The following is a 20845-nucleotide window of genomic DNA, read 5'->3' as shown; positions in this document are numbered from 1 at the left end:
CTAACAACAGTGCGAGATATTATTAGAACCTCCTGGAGGAGGACTCTCATGCAATTGAGAGCTGCCACCTATTTTAAATTGATGACTCAGCACTCTCATTAGTTTAACTCTTGTTAAAAACCAAACCAAGGTTAAACAAATCAAACGTGTCGCCTAGAAAGTCAACCACGTATCTAATTCTACCCAAAAAAGCTGTAAAAGAACAATCAAAACTCAAAGCTTAGAGTTCACTCATTAGAGTTGAGCTTCAGAACTGAAAATCCCCACTTTCTGCCTTTGTGTTGTGTTTAATCCATCCTCTCATTCATTTCTCTGCAGAAAATATAGAGATCTTTAGAAATGGCTGCAGTTTCACACACTGAAGCCACAAACCTCACTACTCCTTCATCAAACAACAATGGCAGCAGCAGCAACACCACCTTTTCAATATCACCAGTAACCCTACAAAAACTACCACACCTCAAAGACTACATTCCACAACAAGGACTCAAAACCCAACCCAACCCATTAGAGCATAACCCATTCTACCACCCTTCTCAAGGCTTCTACATCTCCCACTCCGATGTCGTTCTCCGCCACATAGTCTTCGACCTCTCTGAGTCCTTCCCTTCTCCTGCTTCCTCCATAGCTTACCAGCGTGCGGGTCCACGTGATCGTATCTTCTTCGACCCGTCTCAAACTCGGGCTGCTATTGTCACCTGTGGTGGACTCTGTCCTGGTCTCAACACTGTCATCAGGGAGCTCGTGGTGGCTCTCTGGGACCTCTATGGTGTGCGCCAGATATTCGGTGTTAAAGCTGGTTACAGAGGGTTTTACTCCTCTGAACCTGTGGAGCTCAATCCTAAGCTAGTTCACAGTTGGCACAATAAGGGTGGCACTATGCTTGAGACCTCTAGGGGTGGCTTTGATCTTCAAAAGATTGTCGATGGTATTCAGGATCATCACTTTAATCAGGTTTTGTTTTCTGATCTCTGTATGAATTTGATTGAGGAATCTATACAAAGAGTGTTTTACAATTTTGGAAGCATGGTTTTGGTTTGATGTGGATGGTAAAATTCTTTATAAAAAAAATCATTGTACTCATCTGAATCTGATGATTAGATTGGATCCTGAACTGGGTTGAAGACTGTTGTTTAGAATTAACTAAGATTCTATGAAGTCCTTAAGACTTTGGTTTATGTAGTCTATGTATATGTCTCTAACATTTGGAAAGATAACTACTAGAACAAGAAATTAAAAGGCTAGCCTAAAGGCTAAAGGTTAAACTTAAAATAAAAAAAAATGAAAAGCTAAAAGCAGGGTTGCCATTTTTTATTTAAAAAATTATCTTTGGCTAGATAATCATAATGATCGATGCCCTTTATATTGATGTGCACGTAAACTATGTTATCTTCGATCTTCAGTTTGCTTTATCAAGCACAAAAGATAGTGTTGGTTGTGGCTTGTGAGACAGCATTCCTCGTAATCTTTTGAAATATTATGAATTTCTTAAGTTCTACCTTCCTTTTGAACCCGAAGTATTAAATCCTTTGGCACTTTCTCCCTCCTTTTCAACAATTATGTAAAAGCCATGAATTGCATGATTGATAGTGTTCTTATCAAGTCCTCAGCTAGGTCCATTTTCATTCAAAGCATAGTCTTTTTAGCTATAGCATATTCCAAAAAGTTACTAAAATGACAAGACACGAAAAGAAACAAAGATATACAAGATGAAAATATCTGGAATGCAGAGGCTTTGCTGGATTTCTAATTGGTGCTCACCTTTTTCACTAGTTGAACTGTGTTCCATTCTTATTTTCATGGGCATGATAGTCCAGAAGAAAGTTTAATTTCTGAGGGAATAATTTTCCTGGGACAGAACCCCATGTTTGCAGAGTCTATTTTAGAAAATACCAATTTTATGTTGATATTCTCTCTAGAGGTTTGTATTAGTAAAGGTGAGGCTAGAGAACTTTTCAATCTGTTCTTGGAGAGAGTGAATCTTATACCTTTTCCTTGCTAGAAATATCATTTTAATTCTTTGGCTATATAGAAGAGAGCAAATTCTTTAATCTATGTTGAATCAAGCCCTTTAGCGCTTTATTCACATTGTTTGCTTTGTTTCTTCTCTGTTTCTGTAATTATAATAAGCTCTTCATTTTAAGTTCTTCCTTGTCTGTTTGTTTACTTAAATTGAATTAAATTTTGGTGCCTTTGATGTTTCCAAATTCATGTTTTTAAAGTTTCCCTACTTATTGATGTAAAATTAGAAAGTGAATTGATACCACTCTCTAGAATCGCTAAATATATTAAAAGAACAGCTAGCAAATGATTCTGTACATGTGATTCACATGATAATAATGATGAGCCCTCCATGAAAAAAAGAAAGTTGCTTGTTTTTAAGAATGGAGTGTGTGTGTGTGTGTGTGTGTTACACCTTTTTCCTTTTCCATTCTCACATTCAGTTAACACTTGTATATATCACAGATGAGAGAGAGAGAGAGAGAGAGAGAGAGAGAGAGAGAGTGCGTGTGTGTGTGTGTGTGTGTGTGTTACACCTTTTTTCTTTTACATTCTCACATTCAGTTAACACTTTTATATATCACACATGAGAGAGAGAGAGAGAGAGAGAGAGAGAGAGTGCGTGTGTTTGTGTGTGTGTTACTCCTTTTTCCTTTGCAATCTCAAGTCTCACCTTCAGTTAGTCTGCACACTACACCTTAATATATTATACATGTGTGTGTCATATTCTACCATATAGAGGGCATGACCTTTCCATTGTGTGAGAACTCAAAATACAAGCCTGTCCCATTGAGGACTGCTTAATTCCAAACAAAACACATTAATAAAATCCATACTATTGATTATAAGGTACACCGAAAGTGCTGAACATTAACATCTGGTGAGCGCTATTTATTATTGGGTTTAACTGATGCTCAATAAAATATACTCCCAACTAATTTAAGTTTTATTTGATACTAAAAAATGACTGCTAGCCCACAAAATCAATTAATGCAGACATTTTCTAGATGTTAATGAAGAGAAACAGAACTTTAAGTTTAAAAAAGAAATTTGAGGTTAAATTGTACAAAACAAGAGACCTTCATTTGGGATCCCCAAAGTGGCATTGAGAGCATTGAGGAATTGGTCACAGACTGAACTTCTCCCTCAAGCTTTTTCATTATTTATATTTAATCTTCTCACATGTTGAATCAAATACCCTCAAGTATTGAAGCACCTCACTTACTAAAACTTTGCAGACATCTTCCTAGAATACTGACCACCGTAGCAGTTCTGGCCACAGGATTCTATTTGAGACTTTTAACAGAATTCCTAGGGTAAAAAAAAATCAAATGAAAGCTTCAAATCCAATGGTTGCGTGTCATTTCTTCATAATAACACTTGACATCAATAAATCTACAGGTGGTGTGTTAAGTTCTTGATAACCTTTTCCTCACATTAAAGCTTTTATGTTCACTCAAGCTGGTGCACTACAAAATCTGTAGAATAATTTTAACAAGTTATAATGAGGGAAAATTAGTCATGTATAACGCAAATGCTTTCATCATGGGATATGTCAATGAAGAGATGCTGGGAGCGTATGGAAGACATGGAAGATGGTTATTGTTATTTATTAAACACCCTGGGAATTGAAGGTAATTCGTAAAAAGAAAAATCAAGGACGCTTAATGTAATTAGCCCAAAAAGAAAGAGGGGGTAGGGGGTAGGAAGGGATTTATGCTTTAATTAAAGACCAAAACTAGCATGCAAGTCTTTCACTAGAAATTGTCACTAGAAGAACCAGTAATTTCTAAAGAGGGGTTTGCTACGCAAGTTGTACGGGGTTCACTACACAAATCATATTAGCCATTCAAGTACATCTTGTTTCATATCTTCTTTGTTAAATGGTATAATCACACGTTATCACATGAGCTTTGACAAATTTTGAGAGATAGACCTTCTTGTAATTGAGGTAGAATCTCAACTAGCAATTGGGGTAAATTTTATATTTTTAAGTGTATGCTTGTTCTTATTAGGTTCCTCTATTTGCTCATCCCCCAACATGTAAACAGGTGTACATCATAGGTGGAGATGGCACAATGCGTGGGGCTGTGAATATATTTGATGAAATTCGTCGCAGGAAACTGAATGTTTCAATTACTTGCATCCCAAAAACTGTTGACAATGATGTGGGAATCATTGACAGATCATTTGGTTTCCAGACAGCAGTAGAAATGGCACAGCAAGCAATTAGTGCAGCTCTTGTGGAGGCTGAGAGTGCAGTTAATGGAATTGGCTTGGTGAAGCTAATGGGTCGAAGCACAGGGCATATTGCCCTTCATGCAACATTGAGCAGTCGTGATGTGGACTGCTGCTTGATTCCTGAAATGGAATTTTACTTGGAAGGAAAAGGAGGGCTATTTGAATTTCTTGAGCAGCGACTGAAGGAGAATGGGCATGCAGTACTAGTAGTTGCTGAGGGGGCAGGACAGGATATAATACCCAGGACTGATGCACAGAAAGAGGAGAGGGATGAATCTGGCAACCCAGTGTTCTTAGATGTTGGCGGGTGGTTGAAGTCAGAGCTAAAGAAATGGTGGGCAAGAAATCACCAAAATGAGTTGCTTACAGTGAAGTACATAGATCCAACATACATGATACGTGCCGTTCCTGCAAATGCTACAGATAAATTGTATTGTACACTTTTAGCACACTCTGCAATTCATGGGGTTATGGCAGGATACACTGGATTTGTCTCCGGTCCTATTAATGGCATCTATGCATATATTCCATTGGAAGAGGTGGCACAATCTAAGAATGGAGTTAACACAAATGATCACAAATGGGCCTGGGTGAGATCTGTTACCAATCAACCCGATTTTATGAAGGTCTAAACAGAAAAAGCCAATCAACAATTTGTAGACAGCACGTCTCATCTTTGTGGCCTCTTAATCCGATTCACATTGTGGCTTTCTCGGCTTTTTGAACCTTATCAAGATTCAGCTTGCAAATATCCTGGTTCAGTTTTTACTTGGTAGCTTCAAAGGGTTGATTCAAAGGTAAGAGAAATAGTGGCAGCGTTGAAATGTATTGCATGGGATGAAGAAACTTTAAGGGTTGAACTGATTATATTTATTCTCCTTTTTCATATAATGTTGTCCCCGAAACCTTGTTGTTTACTGAGATAATTCAATGCTGTCTTTTTTTGTGATGCTCATCTAGCCTACATTATGGTTGGATCACTTGTGAATGTTTGGAACTGTCATATCATATAAACAGCTGTGTTGTTCTAGCTGTCACAGTTGATGCCTTCTTTCTTCGTTATATTCTTTTTTCTTTAGTGTGCACGTAGTAAAAGATATCAAGGACACTGAACATTTTTCTACCGCACAATGCTTGAACCATTACCATTAAAGCAAGGTCAGCTCTATCTGTTTATCTCTTTCAGAAAGACAACTGAGAATATTATTCTTTTAATGGTGACACTTACGGTTGGATTCTGGGGCCATACTTAGCTTTACTTTACCAAACTTTGCGAAACCACTTGGTCATAGGCTATGGCGCAAATAATGTGCAAAAGAGCAACGGTAGTGATGAACATGTGCAATTGCGCATTAATTGGTTACTATGGCTTCATAATTCGATATGATACTTTGTATTGGCACTTGTCATACACAAAAGTTGTGCAGAAACTTTAATCTTAATCATCAATATTAAATCTAATTATGCAAATACTAGGATCCAATTCCATTTGAATAGCCCAATTGTCTTCCATTCCATGTAAGATAAAGTAGGAAAAGACAAGGTCTCTTTCTCTGAGGAATCACATATTACCTTTGCCATGTGAGAAATTGTTAATGATTTTCTTTCTATCTTCTTCTTCTTTTTTCTTTTTCCTCTCCCATATTGACGATAATCTCCCACTGTGTCACGCACTTTCATGAAGAAAAAAAAGATAACCAAATGCTTTGTGGCTTTGTGAATGCTAGGGAATATTACATTTTCTTTCCTGGCTTTAAAAAATGATGCTTCAACTTTTACAAATCTTCAAAAGTTCAAAAAGCAAGTTTGAATAGATTACAAGTGCAGTTATCAACCTCGAAACAGAAACCGCCCCTTTTACGTAGCATCTAGTGCATTCCAGTTCAAATAAGATGTAATAGCTTGCTCTTAAGAGCTTGCCTTAGAATTTGAGCCTTGGACAAGTGGCTATCTTTTCGCTACCTTTGCGGCTTTGCCTGCTTATGAGAATTATTTAGGAGCTAAACAAGAAAAAAATAGGCAACAAGCATAGACAATGATAAAGATAAAGAACAATTCGCTTTACCCAAAAAAATCATACGAAAACATAGGAACAAAAACTTTCAACCCATGGTATTGAATACGGGGATGATGGAACAAAGGACAGGCTTGGCCCCAACTATGTTTGATAAGAGTGGCAGTATAGTTGTAGGTCTGAGAGGCATCAAAAGATGTGTTGCAATGCGACATGATGGTATAGCTAGCATGCATGTTCCAAAGTCGACCGTTGTCAAAAGATTGTTTATGAGTGATCTCCTTTGGGTTTTTTGGGCTACTGGTAAAATCAATTTTAGGACTGTAAATTTAGGTGATTTTGCAATATGGCTGGATTAACGCATGTTTCTTTTCAACTTGTTTTCATGCTTCTTTACTACTGATACATGTGTATGCATAAACGATAGATGATACAAATAATACTCCAAAACCGAAAGTGCTGTTAAGACATCGATTAAAGTTTAATACTATCACCACATAAGATTTGTGCTATAACTCATCTACAAAACTCATTTCTATGATATTTATTTTATTTATAAAGAAGAATAAAGATTAAATACAGCAAAATATTAAGGAAAAAAAAAAATGAACTTTGTGCACGCAAGGCCTATAAGAGTTGTACAAAAAACACAAGTCATCAATTACTCTTTTTTTTTTCTTCTTCTTTTTGCAAAGAAAAAAAAAGAAAAGAAAGGAGATGAGTAGAACGAGGTTTATAGGTATAGTTCCAAGCTTACCATGAAAGGAATGCTTTAATTACTTGGTTATTTTCTTTGGGTAAAATGTAGGTATAATTACTTACGTGCAATATATTAATGTTCTCTAATTAAATTCAATTGTTATTAAAAAAAGATAATACTTTATTGATTATTAATTAATGCAACTATGTATTTGAATTTAATTGAAAATTTTAACTACTAGCTAATATGTCTTTCTAGGAAAATTCTTAGGTAGTGTTCCCTCCTCTCATATTCATGGTAGACCCACCATGAATTTAATGAGCAGACCCCACTATGAATGTGAGAGGATGGAACACCATTTTCTATGTTCCGAAAGTACCTAAGAATTACTCGTCTTTCTATGCTTTAAATTTTCAAAATATTTTGGTTACACCTAATCATTTAGGAATAAAATTAATGACAACTCTTTTTCTTTGAGTGTATTTTTTTTTTTTTTTGATAGGATCTTTGAGTGTATTTGAATACATGTTTAATGGACACTTTTTTCTTCGCTTTTCACAGTTTATTAATGTGTTAAATTCAAGAGGCTTGTAGCTTAATAACATATTTTGGACTTTTTTATGAGAAAGTTTGTGAACACAACTTTTGAGTCACAATTCTTGCTATAACTTTGATGTAGTTGATCGTAAATGATGAGTCTATATAAACTAATAAAAGTGATTGTTTATCATTCGCAGTTGATCACATTAGAGTTGTGGAAAAAAAATATGGCTCAAAAGTTGTGATAGTAGAAGAACGGTTTCTTTATTAGAAGAATTATGGTTCAAATCTTCCTTTTTAGTGTTGTAATTATCAAATAAGAAATAAGGATTGAATCATTGAAGTAATATCATTAAAACATGCAATTGCCATTAATAACACTGTAATCTAAACTAGGAAAAATTTAATGAATGTCCTATGTGCATTAGTTTAGGAAATGTTTTTAAAAACTTTTTAGAAAGAAAAAAAAAAAACTGATTTTTTTGACATTTTTTTTGTATATTTTCAATAAAAATGGTAATAAAACTTTACTAAACTGTTACATTAACCGGACCTGTAAACTAATCACAAAACAAAGGGTGTCATTCTTTTTTTTTTTTTCTTTTTTTTTTTGAGAGATAATAGTTAGTGAAAAATGGTGTGATCGTACTTATTGCATTTGCTACCACAAAACGCCTAAACAGTCAGGTAACCTTTCCATTCAATAGAGGTGACATTCATGACCTACCATAACAACGTAGTCATAAATACTTATCTATAAGAATAAGATGGCACAATCAATGTTGAAAAACACCAAACTTTCTACCATTTTCTAGATAACGATCGAGTGCCCTGTTTTGTACAGCCGACATGGGCCAAAAGAAAAAAAAGAAAAGAAGAACTAAATATGGCTTAATGGTACGAATTCTTATCCCAGAACCTAGAAAAAAACGGTTCGAGCAATAACTTTAATAAGACTTGTGTGATACACACTCATTATCACCACTTGGTATGAGGTCAAGGAGCTCCCTCCTTTTTTCATTCAGCAAAAAAAGACATGGGCAAAAAAAAAAAAAAAAAAAAACAATATCAAACCGCCATTGGCGCTGCGTCGGAGATTTGGACTTCAGAGCCCCTCACATCGGTGATGTAATGCGGTGCACCCATCTATCTCCAAATTTCACATGGGAAGTCGGTCACTACCCGATAAAATTATTCCTCACTAAAGACAAAGGCATGATGCTGATACCACTTCCATTGTTATTAAAGCCCCTAGTAAATTCTTATATTATTGCTGTGGGGGAATGATCTTTCTTTGGTTCATAATTTTATTACATGAGTATCGGATGTTACCAAAAATGGAAATGCTATTTTAAGTCTTTATAACACATTATAACAATATCTTTGTTCTTTCGTACAAAACACTAAAATAATACATAAAACACATTAAAATAATATCATATTAACACACAACTCAATTTAAAACAAATAAGAAATTTAAAAAAAGAAAAAAAGAAAGACCCATTGAGCTACAGTGCAAAAGGAAGAGAAATTATTTATAAAAAAAATTAGCATGAGCTACTTTGATTCTACTAGAAGTACTGTAGCTCCATATATTCTAAATTTTTTAATGTTTAGCATCAGCAATAACGTTTTCTAGAAAACGAATCATTTTCCAAGAAGTATTTTCTACAAAACTATCTCATTTTTTAATATTTGGTAACAATTTTAAATGAATTGAAAAACAACCTCCTAACTTTCCTTATTTAGCTTGTTGTGAAATATAGTTGTTTTCCAAAAAAATTTAATGGAAAACAATATTTAAAAGTAAGCCATACTTTTTATGTTGACCAAAGATAGTTTTCCTTTGACTCATATTTTTTTATGCTACAAAACACTTGAAAACATAGAAAGCTATCTTTACACCAAGAAGCTTGATGTGAAATATGTTTTTTGGTATTTGGTATGATAAAATGCTAAAATTTAGCATTTATCATATTCAATATTAGTGCTCTAACTAGCAAGTAATTTTTAGGTACTCACATAGTATGAAGAAATAACGTTTTCTTATCTTATATTTATGGTAGAGTTCACTCATTATTGTCATGAATATAAGTGAAAAAAAACATTTTTTCTCATAAGAGAATACCTAAAAATTTTCACTACCGAGGACATGTAAAATTTGAAGAATAAACTATTATTTATATCACTTGACTAATGTCTGTTATTATCAATTTACCAATTTTATCACTAGGTGGTAATTACTATGTCACATCATGTACACATAACACATTCTTCTTTAGGTGTGTTTGCATTGCATTTTCCAAAAAGATCTTTAAAAAGGGTCCCTTCCCAAGAGAATAACTAGCAAAGGGCTGTGATTGGGAGCAAGTGGCAATGGCAACTCCGTTCCCTTATCACTGGAGGATGGGTATTCTGGTCATTTACCTACTATTGGCTTACATATCATTATCAGATTGAAGAAATACTCCTAATTATAATGATCTCTAAAGCCAAAGGGAGCTTGAACTTTACTCTTCCATAAACGGTTATTAGATTTAGACACAAACACAGTTTCTTTCCAAAGCACTCATATACTGTCAGAAACTCACTCTCGTTTCACCAACTAACAACAAACACAAACAAAAGGGTGTTTTTTCCTTCCTTTGGGGGCAAAGGAAATAACTCACTTTCAGACAAAAACTCCAATGTATGTGTATGAATGACTGAATGGTTTTATATTTTTTATTTTTTGGAACCCAGCAGCAAACTCCTTTTCCAGACAAAGATGTTGTCATTGCCTAGATTCAGAGTAGCTGCTTTTATTTCTCTCATACTTATAAACTCATCTCTGAAAGCAGAATCAGCCATAGGAGTGAACTGGGGGACCTTGTCATTCCACAAGCTGAAACCTACCACAGTGGTGGATCTCCTAAAAGAGAATAATATACAAAAAGTTAAGCTTTTTGATGCAGACCCAGATGTCCTTAAGGCTCTCATGGGGTCTGGGATTCAAGTCATGGTTGGAATCTCCAATGATATGCTGGCTACCTTGAGCTCATCCGCTATGGCCTCTGATTTGTGGGTTCGCCAGAATGTGTCCAGATATATAGTTAAAGGTGGCGTTGATATCAGGTTTGTATGTCCTTCAAATGTTTTTTATTTTATTTTTTATTATGTGTTCTTTATTTGGCAAAGAAGTAGGAAAATGAGAAAAGAAATAAAATTTTTTGGATCTTATGTTTCTGTTTACAAGAATCAACTCAATCCAACAAAGCACACTAGTTGTATTAGGCTGAGTTTATTTCTAATCAAATTAAAATAGTACCCCAAAGAAGGGGAAAAAAAAAGAGATGATATATTTGAGAGTCAGGTTTCAGTGTCTAACTATCATTGTAGGAAATTCTGTAACAGAAGTAAACGTTATTCTGCCAAAAAAAAAAATTTATTTGATTTTTTTACAATTACTTACTATAGAATTATAGTGACAGGTAGTAAATTAATTGGTAATCTGGTTCTTATTTAATCATTGAAGACTGACCCATAGTTAGAATTATTACCCCTTTTTTTAGAACAGTAGTTAAATTATTACAAACATATTTAGGTCATAACTTGTTAATGAAAACAGGATTACTTCTTGAGAGGGGAAAAAAATAAAACAGATACACTTAAAATTTTGTGAATAATTTGGGAATTTTGGCATGAAGCTTATCATGATCATGAATTGGCTATATTAACCAAATAAAAATGAAGCTTGACCTGTGGATAAATCTAATTGATGTCTGTCTCCACTTAAACAGCCTACTATCTATGCTAACTTTTGATGCCTAGTTATGCTGCCAGGCTCTTTCCTATGAAAGCTCTGAATTTCAATGGCTTGCTCAGCCTTCACCTTGTGGTAGTGATTGGCAGTATTTTTAGAAATTATTGATTTACAGTCAAAATCAAAATGGGTTAGATTTGCAATGCTTATTATCTTCCTCCCAAGAGTTCTATCCTGCAAACCAATTTCTTGTTCAAAGCATTTAAGAACTGAGATCAACTTATTGAGCTGATGCATTTTTCAGCTCATTTAGATGGTACCAATAAATTGGCTCATGTAAGCACTTTTTTAAATGCGTAATGTATTCACATTTGTAAGGTAGGGATTTGAATTATTATTATTGATATTTTGAGAAGAAAGGTAGGGACTTGATTTATGAGAAATCTGAACCTCCTTGGAGGCTAGCGATACAATTAATCCTCAAGTTTGGTAATGCACCATATCTTCCTAATGTAATACTAGAGCCTAGTTCTGACATATCATTGTCAAAAAAGCTTGATAGCAGTAGGTTTGATTCTTCGAAAAAGTTCACAACGCACTGCTTTTCTAAAAGGGAACTCGCACCAGATATTTAATATTTTTCTTAACTTTAAATTTTGATATCTCATAATTATTTTTCATAATTTTTAGCAATTTAGATGTCTCAGAAAATTTCTCTATGTATTACGAGTTCTAAATTTTGAATTTTTGAGCAAGCTATTCAGTTTTTACTGTTTCATGACAGGTATGTCGCAGTAGGAAATGAGCCCTTCCTTTCTAGTTACACAGGTCAATATGAGTCCTATGTCATGCCTGCATTGCTCAACCTTCAACAGTCCTTAGCCAAAGCCAATCTTGCAGGCTATGTAAAGTTGGTGGTACCTTGCAATGCTGATGCATATGAATCCGCCCTTCCTTCTCAAGGGGCATTCCGACCTGAACTGACTCAAATTATTACTCAAATTGTTTCATTCCTCAACTCAAATGGTTCCCCATTTGTAGTCAATATTTACCCATTTCTAAGTCTCTATGGGAATGCTGATTTTCCACAAGAGTATGCATTTTTTGAGGGGACTACTCATGCTGTTACGGATGGGCCCAATGTTTACTACAATGCATTTGATGGGAATTTTGACACTTTAATTGCAGCTCTAAGCAAACTTGGATATGGTCAGATGCCCATAGTTATTGGGGAAGTAGGTTGGCCTACGGATGGAGCCATTGGTGCAAATCTCACTGCAGCAAGGGTTTTTAATCAAGGGCTCATAAATCATGTTCTGAGTAACAAAGGAACCCCGCTGAGGCCTGGTGTACCTCCAGTGGACATTTACCTTTTCAGTCTCCTTGATGAAGGGGCAAAGAGCGTACTTCCAGGAAACTTTGAGAGGCATTGGGGTATTTTTTCCTTTGATGGCCAAGCGAAATATGTGCTAAAGCTTGGTTTGGGCAACAGGTTATTAAAGAATGCAAGGAATGTTCAATATCTTCCATCTAGATGGTGTGTGGCAAACCCATCTACAGATTTGTCAGAGGTGACGAACCACATAAAACTTGCCTGTAGTGTTGCAGATTGTACTACACTTAACTACGGAGGATCATGTAATGCCATTGGAGCAAAGGGAAATATCTCATATGCATTCAACAGTTACTATCAGCTGCAAATGCAGAATTCACAGAGCTGCGATTTTGATGGGCTTGGTATGGTCACTTTTCTAGACCCTTCTGTTGGGGATTGTAGGTTTGTTGTGGGCCTCACCGATGTTAGTTCATCAAGCTTCCGACCAAATTGTAGGTGGCTTATTCTTTGGTTTTTGATCCTGTGGGGGTTTTGGGTTTTTGCAGCATGAAAAAAGGTTTCTTTAGTGGGTTTTTTTTCAGTCCCCCTTCTGATACTATGATGCGAAACTTAGGTGATAGAATACAATTGTTATCTAGAGATGTCCAAAATTATTCCAGACATTTGATTGACTTATTTATCATCGTGTAAGAAACAGAGTAAAAGCTTATGTAGTGAACTATTTAAATATAATTTATATCCACACTGGCTCTCTTTTATTTTAAATGGATATACTAGTCTATTGGATATTTAGAATTGCAATGGAACTACATTCTTCTTTTTGAAGCATGATTTGTGATCATATGACACCAAAAAGCTAAATGGGCCGTAGATTTGTGAACTGACGGACCATGGTTCTGCAGTGCATCATGGCATCTCGACTGACTCAGATGTATCTCTTTGCATAAGACATCCATTAAAGGCAAAGGCTTATTGTTGAATGCAGAAGTCAATTCTTTAACTACTCACAGAAAACCTCATCCTTTAAATAAAACAGAGGTTAGAACTTTCTCCTCTTGCATGATGGTATTTTAACAACACTTATTTATTCCATCTTTTTATTTGATAAGCATCAGCCCCAACCTATTAGGACAAGCATACCTCTTCTACCAACACATAAACAAGACACTCCTCTTACCACTCCCTCCCTCCCTGAAGCTTATGCGTCAAGTTTAAGTGCAACATCCATCTTCACAACATGCTTTTCAAGTGCAACATCCATCTTCACAACATGCTTTTCCACAGCGGATTACAGGCTTCCAAATGAACCAGCAGCAGCGACAACCTTCAAATATCATGATTATGTGTTATATCACTTGCACAGGCACAAGTCATGGTTAGAGTACAAGTTGTTAGGTATGACAAAAAATCTTGAGCAAGTAGAATTAATAGCTCAACTTTACCTTGGGGATGCACCATATGCTCAACTTTATTGAGGCGAGCACCTGCCATTGCATTTGCTGACATAATAATGGATGCCATTAGCAGCAGCCATGCAAGAGCAATCACTAATTTTTCCTTTCTCACCATCTTTACCAAGCTCAAATTGAATGACCAACTGTTGTGTGACATCTTTGCACTCTTTCATGTTGTTATTTATAAGAGTGTCACCCCTTTTGCAAATTATTTTAGCCAAAGGGAATGGATTCTGCACAGTCTCTCCCTCATCTAAGCATGTGATGCTTATCTATCCTAGCATATGCACATATTGTCCTTTGGTCCATGTAAGAATCCTTGGCTCACAGTATACATAAACCGCGTCTACCATTATTGACTAAGTTTGGCGGTATCTTTTGTTTCAGATTGTAAGAATTGAGCCCCATCCTTTCAGATGTCATTCAATTTTAACAAATATAAATATATTGTAACTTTTAAGTACTAAAAATGGTAATAGGGTATTTTTGACTGGTCAATCCACATAAGCCAAACATTTCTGTCTTGATTGCACTAGTTGGCTATATGAAACTATGAACTGAACACATCAGTAGACTAAAAGATTTCTTAATTTTATCTTTGAAACCTTATTGTAAGTTCACAAGCATCTATAATTCTAGTATTTAAAGAAAATATCCCCCTTTCTGTTTTTGGTAAACTAATAATAATAATCATAATATCCTAGTTAGAATTTAAAACTTCAAGATTTTGACAGTCTAATGTAAAATAGGTAGTGAAGTGGTTGGGAACTATATTTATAATGACTATCAGTTTCACAAACTGCATTTTCTAAATCAATTTGTAAAAATGAAAGGCCATTTGGTAATTGAAAATTGCATTATTCTGTTTTTGTTCTAAGTACCCACTGGGTTAAGTCAATAGATATTGAAGTGTTAGGTCTGTCAAGAGGGTAATCTTCATGTCAACAATCCAGTTTCCTCTTTCCAAGGTCTTTGTAAGGTTTTAATCGTGTGGCATGAATTGTAGGTGGACTGTTTTGCTTGTTCGACCCCTTTTCATGCAAAAATGGGTGGAATATGTGATATGAGGATCACATATAGGTCCATAAACCATCTGATTACTCCGGTAGTGAAACTCAAATGGAGATTTGCTTCCAATAACTTTTAATAATCCCTAAATAGAGATGTTTCCTATGTTGCCTATTATATGTGAAAGTATCCAAGTAATTTTATAGTCATTCAATCAAATTTGATCATAATTGCAACAGAATCCATCCCCTTGTGACCTATAACCAACTTTCTTTTAGCAATCTTTTCTTGAACCATTCAATCATGAAGATACCTGGTTCATATTCAAAACTTGATCCAACTTGGAAGCTCTCATGTTGCTTCATTAGCTTTTAAATTGCTCAGCATACCAAAATTCCAAAAGGTGAAAAGGCTGTTATGGGTGTAGTAAGAGTGTAATAAGACTCGAGCCAAATTATGCTGAGACTCAAATGACCTCATTTGAAGTTCTTTTGAAATTATCCCATTTCAACTGGATTGTTATCTTTATTCATGATCAATTCAGAAAGATTCGGTATTTTGATAGACAAATGGTGAACCACTATTTTTGTTTCAGGAAAAAAAAAGCATATTGTTGCACTATTTACAAGAAATGTTTGAGTATCCAAGGAAATCATTTGAAATGCCCATTTGGCCCTTTGATAAACAAGCTTAGAGAGTTAAACAATCTTCATTCCAGAGAATGGTTGCTTCGCCAGATGCATTACTCATACAGCTTTATCCTTGTTGTTATGTGAGTTCGACAAATTGGGCAAGAGGTTAAGACCTGTCCACAATCATAGCATGTCTGCAAAAGATAAAGATAGAATAGCAATTAACCAGAGTTGATTAAAAAAATATATTGATGTCATCCCAGTTTTGATTTTTAGATTACCTGATGTCCACATCCCAATGCAAGATCTTTCTTACTCCACAAGCACACAGGACAACTCTGAATGGCAAAAAAGGACTATCAATAAATCAGATCTAAAGATTATAGGTTAATTGAAATCTTACTCATCTATTTTTTATAATTCACTATTTCATAGACAAACAGGTCACATGTGTGTGTCAGTGCAGAGAGAAAACAAAAACCTACCCTGCTGTGTGGAGAATGTTCTGATGATGGAGTAGAATAAGCATAATGTAATCCACTTTCTTGTTCAATGCTGCTTGACCACGTATATCCATTGTTGTGTTCATTGCTATGTCCATTATAACGTTCATTGCTGTGTTCATTGCTGCTTGATTGAATATACTTTGGATAAGGATTTTCTGAAATGCTTCTAACGGGAGGCGGGAGTGGAAATCTCCGAGGAGTTCCTTTTCGGCAGCTGCAAGAAAGTAAGAAGGTAAGCATTCAAAATATTTGAGCATTCTTTTACTAACATCTCATATGTGAAAGTGTGCTAGTCAGTAGTGACAATACCCCAGAAGTTGCAGGTCCATTGTAGCTCTGTATTGTGATGGTATCTCCATTAGTGCAGCCAGAGCAAACTCTGTCTCTTTCTTGGATGCAGGGATGTGTTTCAACATGATTTCAGTGAAATTTACAAACTGCATCAAACAAGTCACGACAGAGTAAAAACCTAGCTAGAAATGTCGCATAAGTTGCTCAATTCAGTTTCTTACCTGGAAATTATCAAAAGCCCGAGATGGAATGTTGTCATCAAACTCATGCATCATGTCCCATGGTCCATCACCAACTCCAACCAAAACTATTGACAAGGGATAATTACTACAAAAGGGATAATAAGGACTTCAGATTTTGTGGAAGACATATCACTTAAAATAAGGTGCTCAAGTAATATAGTATAACAACCTTGCTTTCACAATAGCATTGATGGTACTTCTCTCTTGAGGACTAAAGTTACCATAACCAGTGTTCACACTTCTTGTTACCTTGTTAATCATGATAAAATCAAGAACATGAGGTTAAGAGGACCATAAAGCAAAATAGGGAAGTGGGGAGATGAAAACAGACGCAACATCAATTGAATCTATTATAATCTTTCCAATAAGTCTGAGAGAAGGAATTTTTATTGTAGCATTCAGATAAAAGAAAATATACAAGTCATGTCACTGACCTGTCCATCAGCAATGATCATAAGAACATGATACTGACCACCACTATTGTCAACGATTCCAATTGCAGTTTCAATGATCGGAGCAAAAGATGTTGGACCTGTCATATCAGAATAGAACAATTGAACTATAGAAATTACTCAGGAGGAAAGTGAAACAAAAACCAATATTGGGAAAGTAATTCAACCAACCAGCTAGATGTACGTGTGGCACTATTTCTCGATAACGAGAAAGTACTTCCTCAAATCCATTACAAGGTTTTTCATCTGGATGAAAACTAAAAACTTCTTGATCATGTGTAGTTGCTGCAAAAGCATGACAAATATTACACTATTATGCTTTGAACTACCCTAAATTGACACATACAACAGAAGAGATTGTGCATGTGTGATGTATGTTTCTATCTGAGCAGAAAGTTTTACTGATACTGACCATCACCAAAGCCATAACAAGGAATAAGGTTATCCTCATCAAATGCTGAAAGCGACCTGCCAATTATTGATATTGCCTGTTCATATGGATTTGAGGGATCTCCAAGGTGATGCAGGCTCCTATGGTTGAAAGATCGTGCGCCTGTCCACTCATTACTCTTTGTGAAATCAATGCCAACAATAAGATTGGAAGATTCAAGACCAGCCTGGTGAAGAGCTTGTGTCACCTATAATGTATAATCAAATATTAGGATATTGATAACTAACTTTAATTAACATATAAAGTTCAATCTACAATTACCAGTAAGAGAAGGAGTCAGGAGTATGAAATGTAGTGCATACATTAAGAATAGTATAATACTATCAACTAAACTCAACTCTCTGACCATTTTTAGTGTACACGAAAGAGAGACAAGAAAAAGCCCTCAATTTTTCTCAAAAATAATAGACTAGAAAGTGTGAAAGCCACTAGAGGAGGTTACCATGATCTATGAAGCACGGATGCGTTTCTGGATTCGGGTGCGAGTGTGGGTGCGGGTGCGAGATTCGGCAATTTTTGAAAAAGTAGGGTGCGGGTGCGGCGGGATGCAACAATTAAAAAATTATTAAAAATATTTTTATTTATATTTTATATATATTGCTAAACATAAATTATAAAATTATGTTTTGAAAATACAATTTTATGATTTTACAATTATAATTATAATTATATTTTTAAAATACAATTTCACAGATATATGCAAAATTGTGTGTAACTAATTATATACAACAATAATTAATCTATATTAAAATCTGAATTATAGGGCACAACTTCAGTTTCATTGGTGCACTAAACTAAATTGAATTAGATGAATTAATCTATATTAATATCAGTTCTAAGTATTTGATTCTTCAATGATGATTTGTAAGTGTAATCCAATTTCCTGATCTATGCTGCATTATTAATTATTATAATCATCAATGGAAATGAATAACATGTGTGTGCTTACACAGCATAGGCCTACCAAATTTTCCAGTTATCAGAATGGCCTGGAAGCAAGCTTAGAAAAATACAAGCAAATATCTTTTTCATGGAATTCCATAAGCATAATACCTGTTCCAGAGAGTGGTAGTTGTCACCAATTCTTTTGTACCTTGACCGCAGCTTGCTGCTTCTTTCATAATCAGCGTAATTTCTTGGATAAGAAGAGGATGAAGAGCCAAGGTCTGATTGAGAAGCATAACCATATGAAGTACCATGGTTGAAACTGTATCGTGAACTGTCAGATTTAGATGATTTTCCTCCCATGTTAATGTCTCAACTCACTACTGCTTTAAAAATTTGATAATGCTCTTCTTCTGCAGAGGCCTTCTAACTGTGGCACAAACTGCATGTTGAAATTTGATCAGTTTTCTTCAATAGCAAGCTTTGAGCAACATAAATTGCTACTAATCATTTTGCAAAAAGGGATATTCAATTCCTCAAACAAATTACAAAATCATATACAAAACTGTCAATCAAAAACAAATAAGCCAATCCTATTAAACTCCAAAATCTCTAAAAACAGGAAATTACAAAAGGTATATGAAATTCTGGTGTTTACTTCTCAGAGGTAAACAACTGTAATCCCAACATTCCCACATATCAATCCACCAGATACATATTAAAAACAAATATCAATACCCAAATATCACCAATACAAGATATTCCGCAAGACAAAATAGAAATCCAAAGAGTATAACAACTATGCTTACTGGGAAATTTCTAATTCTATTAGAATAACAATATACTGTCTTTAAAACCTTACCTGAAAAGCAACCCGTATAAGTATACAAAACCAATCAGAAAAAAGCAATCTGTATTAGATCAAATGTAAACAGATCCAAAGCTTGGTACAGAATTCATGTGTCTTACTGTCTTATACTAAGAAGGCAGAGAGATAATAAGTGGAGGCAGATACAAAGACGAAAAAACACTGATGAATTAATTTCAATAACATAGATGTCAACACTGACTTGTCAAAATCAAGAAAAGACCAATAACTTCTTTAGAAACCAACTTTCATGGAAATAAAGTGGAAAGCAATATTTGCCTAATACCCAGCTTTAACTATCATTTGGAACCTACTGAGAAATTATTTGTCATCTAGAAACTTTTTACCAATAAGAGTAGAAGTAACTTTCAAGGAAATTTCCATGCAACCTCAAAACTCCTCAATTTTACTCAGAATGTCAACATGAGAAAAAAGAAACCATTCTTGCATAGTACCAGATAAAAAACAAAGCTGGCTCCACCAAAAGATGCATACTAGTCATTACAACATAAATTTAACCCCAAAACACGCACAAAGCTTATTTGACCATCCCAAGAACTTCTTGGCATTCAATGCATTACCTATGTGGAAGGATGATGAGGATGATAATGATGATTATGAGAAGAGAAAGAAACAGTGCTTATTATATATTGTAGAACATTTATTTGTATACTATATGTGCAGGATATATTTGTTGTCCACTTCTCGAATTTCGCAAAACCAACTTAAACAAATGGACAAATAGTTACTACCCTGTTTTAAAAAGAAAGACAATAATTAAATTCCTTCTTTTTTTTTTTTTTCTTTTTTTTTGGAGCTATTTGCAATTCTTAATCTTAGCCTATATGTTCAGGATAACCTTAAAACTATGTTGTTTTCTTACCAATTGAAGACCGAGAAAAGACAAAAGAAATCTCCTCAAGCCATAAATTGATTAACTCTCTAAAAAAAATCACTCCTTACATTAACATAAGAAATAAACTTATATAACAATAAATATAATTCGAGCTACATCAACAACATAATTAATAAATTTGTAATTATTATCTTTTTTGTTCTGTGTTTAAAATTTAACACATCAATTAATAACATATCCTAACATCACTTTTTATGTGACTCCAGTTGTAATTGTTTACTACTATAGCCATCTCACCTTTATGAAAAGTATTATGGTTCAAAACTCCTATCTTTGTTGTTGTAAGTGGCAAAAACTGAATTATTAAAAAATAAAAGAACTGTAATTATTTAAGGGCTGTTTGGTAATATTGTTATAATAATATTATTTGTATTTTTTGAAAATACGTATGGGTGAAAAAGTATGTGAAAATAAATATAATGTTGTTTAAATACTAAGAACTATTGCTCAAAAAACCCTACCAAACCACCTGTTAACCTTTACTGGCTATGTATGGCTCAGTAGAGTCTCAATCAATCAATTTTTAAATTCCGAAACCCTCTGACTTAATCCAAGTGCTCTGCCCT

At 34.7% G+C, this 20845-nt stretch overlaps 3 protein-coding genes and 1 long non-coding RNA gene across 8 annotated transcripts; 2 read left to right on the top strand and 2 right to left on the bottom strand.

The window, feature by feature from the left end:
* Positions 1 to 205: 205 nt before the first annotated feature.
* On the top strand, positions 206 to 5279 carry LOC142636574 (ATP-dependent 6-phosphofructokinase 2). The gene is made up of 2 exons (XM_075810835.1): positions 206 to 954; positions 4053 to 5279. Exons 1-2 carry the CDS (start codon positions 340 to 342, stop codon positions 4872 to 4874), a joined length of 1437 nt encoding a protein of 478 aa, XP_075666950.1. The 5' UTR covers positions 206 to 339; the 3' UTR covers positions 4875 to 5279.
* Positions 5280 to 9860: 4581 nt separating this feature from the next.
* On the top strand, positions 9861 to 13343 carry LOC142636803 (glucan endo-1,3-beta-glucosidase 5). 2 transcript variants are annotated; one of them, XM_075811107.1, is made up of 3 exons: positions 9865 to 10185; positions 10337 to 10610; positions 12023 to 13343. In XM_075811107.1, exons 2-3 carry the CDS (start codon positions 10474 to 10476, stop codon positions 13122 to 13124), a joined length of 1239 nt encoding a protein of 412 aa, XP_075667222.1. In that variant the 5' UTR covers positions 9865 to 10185; positions 10337 to 10473; the 3' UTR covers positions 13125 to 13343. The 2 variants fall into 2 exon arrangements, with proteins under 2 accessions (XP_075667221.1, XP_075667222.1); XM_075811106.1 differs by having other exon boundaries at positions 9861 to 10610.
* Positions 13344 to 13669: 326 nt separating this feature from the next.
* On the bottom strand, positions 13670 to 14313 carry LOC142636804 (uncharacterized). Its single transcript, XR_012844397.1, has 2 exons — positions 14017 to 14313; positions 13670 to 13898 (listed from the first exon to the last, which is right to left on the bottom strand). It is a non-coding gene; the product is annotated as an uncharacterized LOC142636804 (long non-coding RNA).
* A 1228-nt stretch (positions 14314 to 15541) lies between these two features.
* LOC142634027 (E3 ubiquitin-protein ligase RGLG3-like) lies at positions 15542 to 20031 on the bottom strand. Of its 4 annotated transcripts, none has more exons than XM_075808290.1 (11): positions 19945 to 20031; positions 18664 to 18937; positions 17572 to 17797; positions 17331 to 17444; positions 17142 to 17239; positions 16877 to 16956; positions 16687 to 16792; positions 16484 to 16611; positions 16154 to 16388; positions 15950 to 16006; positions 15542 to 15862 (listed from the first exon to the last, which is right to left on the bottom strand). In XM_075808290.1, the coding sequence occupies exons 2-11, from the start codon at positions 18856 to 18858 to the stop codon at positions 15779 to 15781; spliced, it is 1323 nt and encodes a 440-aa protein (XP_075664405.1). In that variant the 5' UTR covers positions 18859 to 18937; positions 19945 to 20031; the 3' UTR covers positions 15542 to 15778. The 4 variants fall into 4 exon arrangements, with proteins under 4 accessions (XP_075664405.1, XP_075664404.1, XP_075664406.1 ...); XM_075808289.1 differs by lacking the exon at positions 19945 to 20031 and adding an exon at positions 19711 to 19816; XM_075808291.1 differs by lacking the exon at positions 19945 to 20031 and adding an exon at positions 19465 to 19631.
* Positions 20032 to 20845: the final 814 nt, after the last annotated feature.

Source organism: Castanea sativa, chromosome 5 (genome assembly GCF_040712315.1).
Source record: "Castanea sativa cultivar Marrone di Chiusa Pesio chromosome 5, ASM4071231v1".
Taxonomy (NCBI): domain Eukaryota; kingdom Viridiplantae; phylum Streptophyta; class Magnoliopsida; order Fagales; family Fagaceae; genus Castanea; species Castanea sativa.
The sequence above is the reverse complement of the archived record's forward strand: the minus strand, read 5'-3'. Positions and strand labels throughout refer to the sequence as shown.

Excerpts from the sequence above, each read along its gene's own strand:
- LOC142634027 (XM_075808290.1), bottom strand. The coding sequence starts at position 18,858 with ATGGGAGGAAAATCATCTAAATCTGACAGTTCACGATACAGTTTCAAC. Across the intron at positions 16,793-16,876 it reads AATGCTATTGTGAAAGCAAG|TAATTATCCCTTGTCAATAG; the intron begins GTTGTTATACTA and ends TCCCTTTTGTAG. Across the intron at positions 16,612-16,686 it reads GGGCTTTTGATAATTTCCAG|TTTGTAAATTTCACTGAAAT; the intron begins GTAAGAAACTGA and ends TGTTTGATGCAG.
- LOC142636803 (XM_075811106.1), top strand. The coding sequence starts at position 10,198 with ATGACTGAATGGTTTTATATTTTTTATTTTTTGGAACCCAGCAGCAAA. Across the intron at positions 10,611-12,022 it reads AAAGGTGGCGTTGATATCAG|GTATGTCGCAGTAGGAAATG; the intron begins GTTTGTATGTCC and ends GTTTCATGACAG.
- LOC142636574 (XM_075810835.1), top strand. The coding sequence starts at position 340 with ATGGCTGCAGTTTCACACACTGAAGCCACAAACCTCACTACTCCTTCA. Across the intron at positions 955-4,052 it reads AGGATCATCACTTTAATCAG|GTGTACATCATAGGTGGAGA; the intron begins GTTTTGTTTTCT and ends ACATGTAAACAG.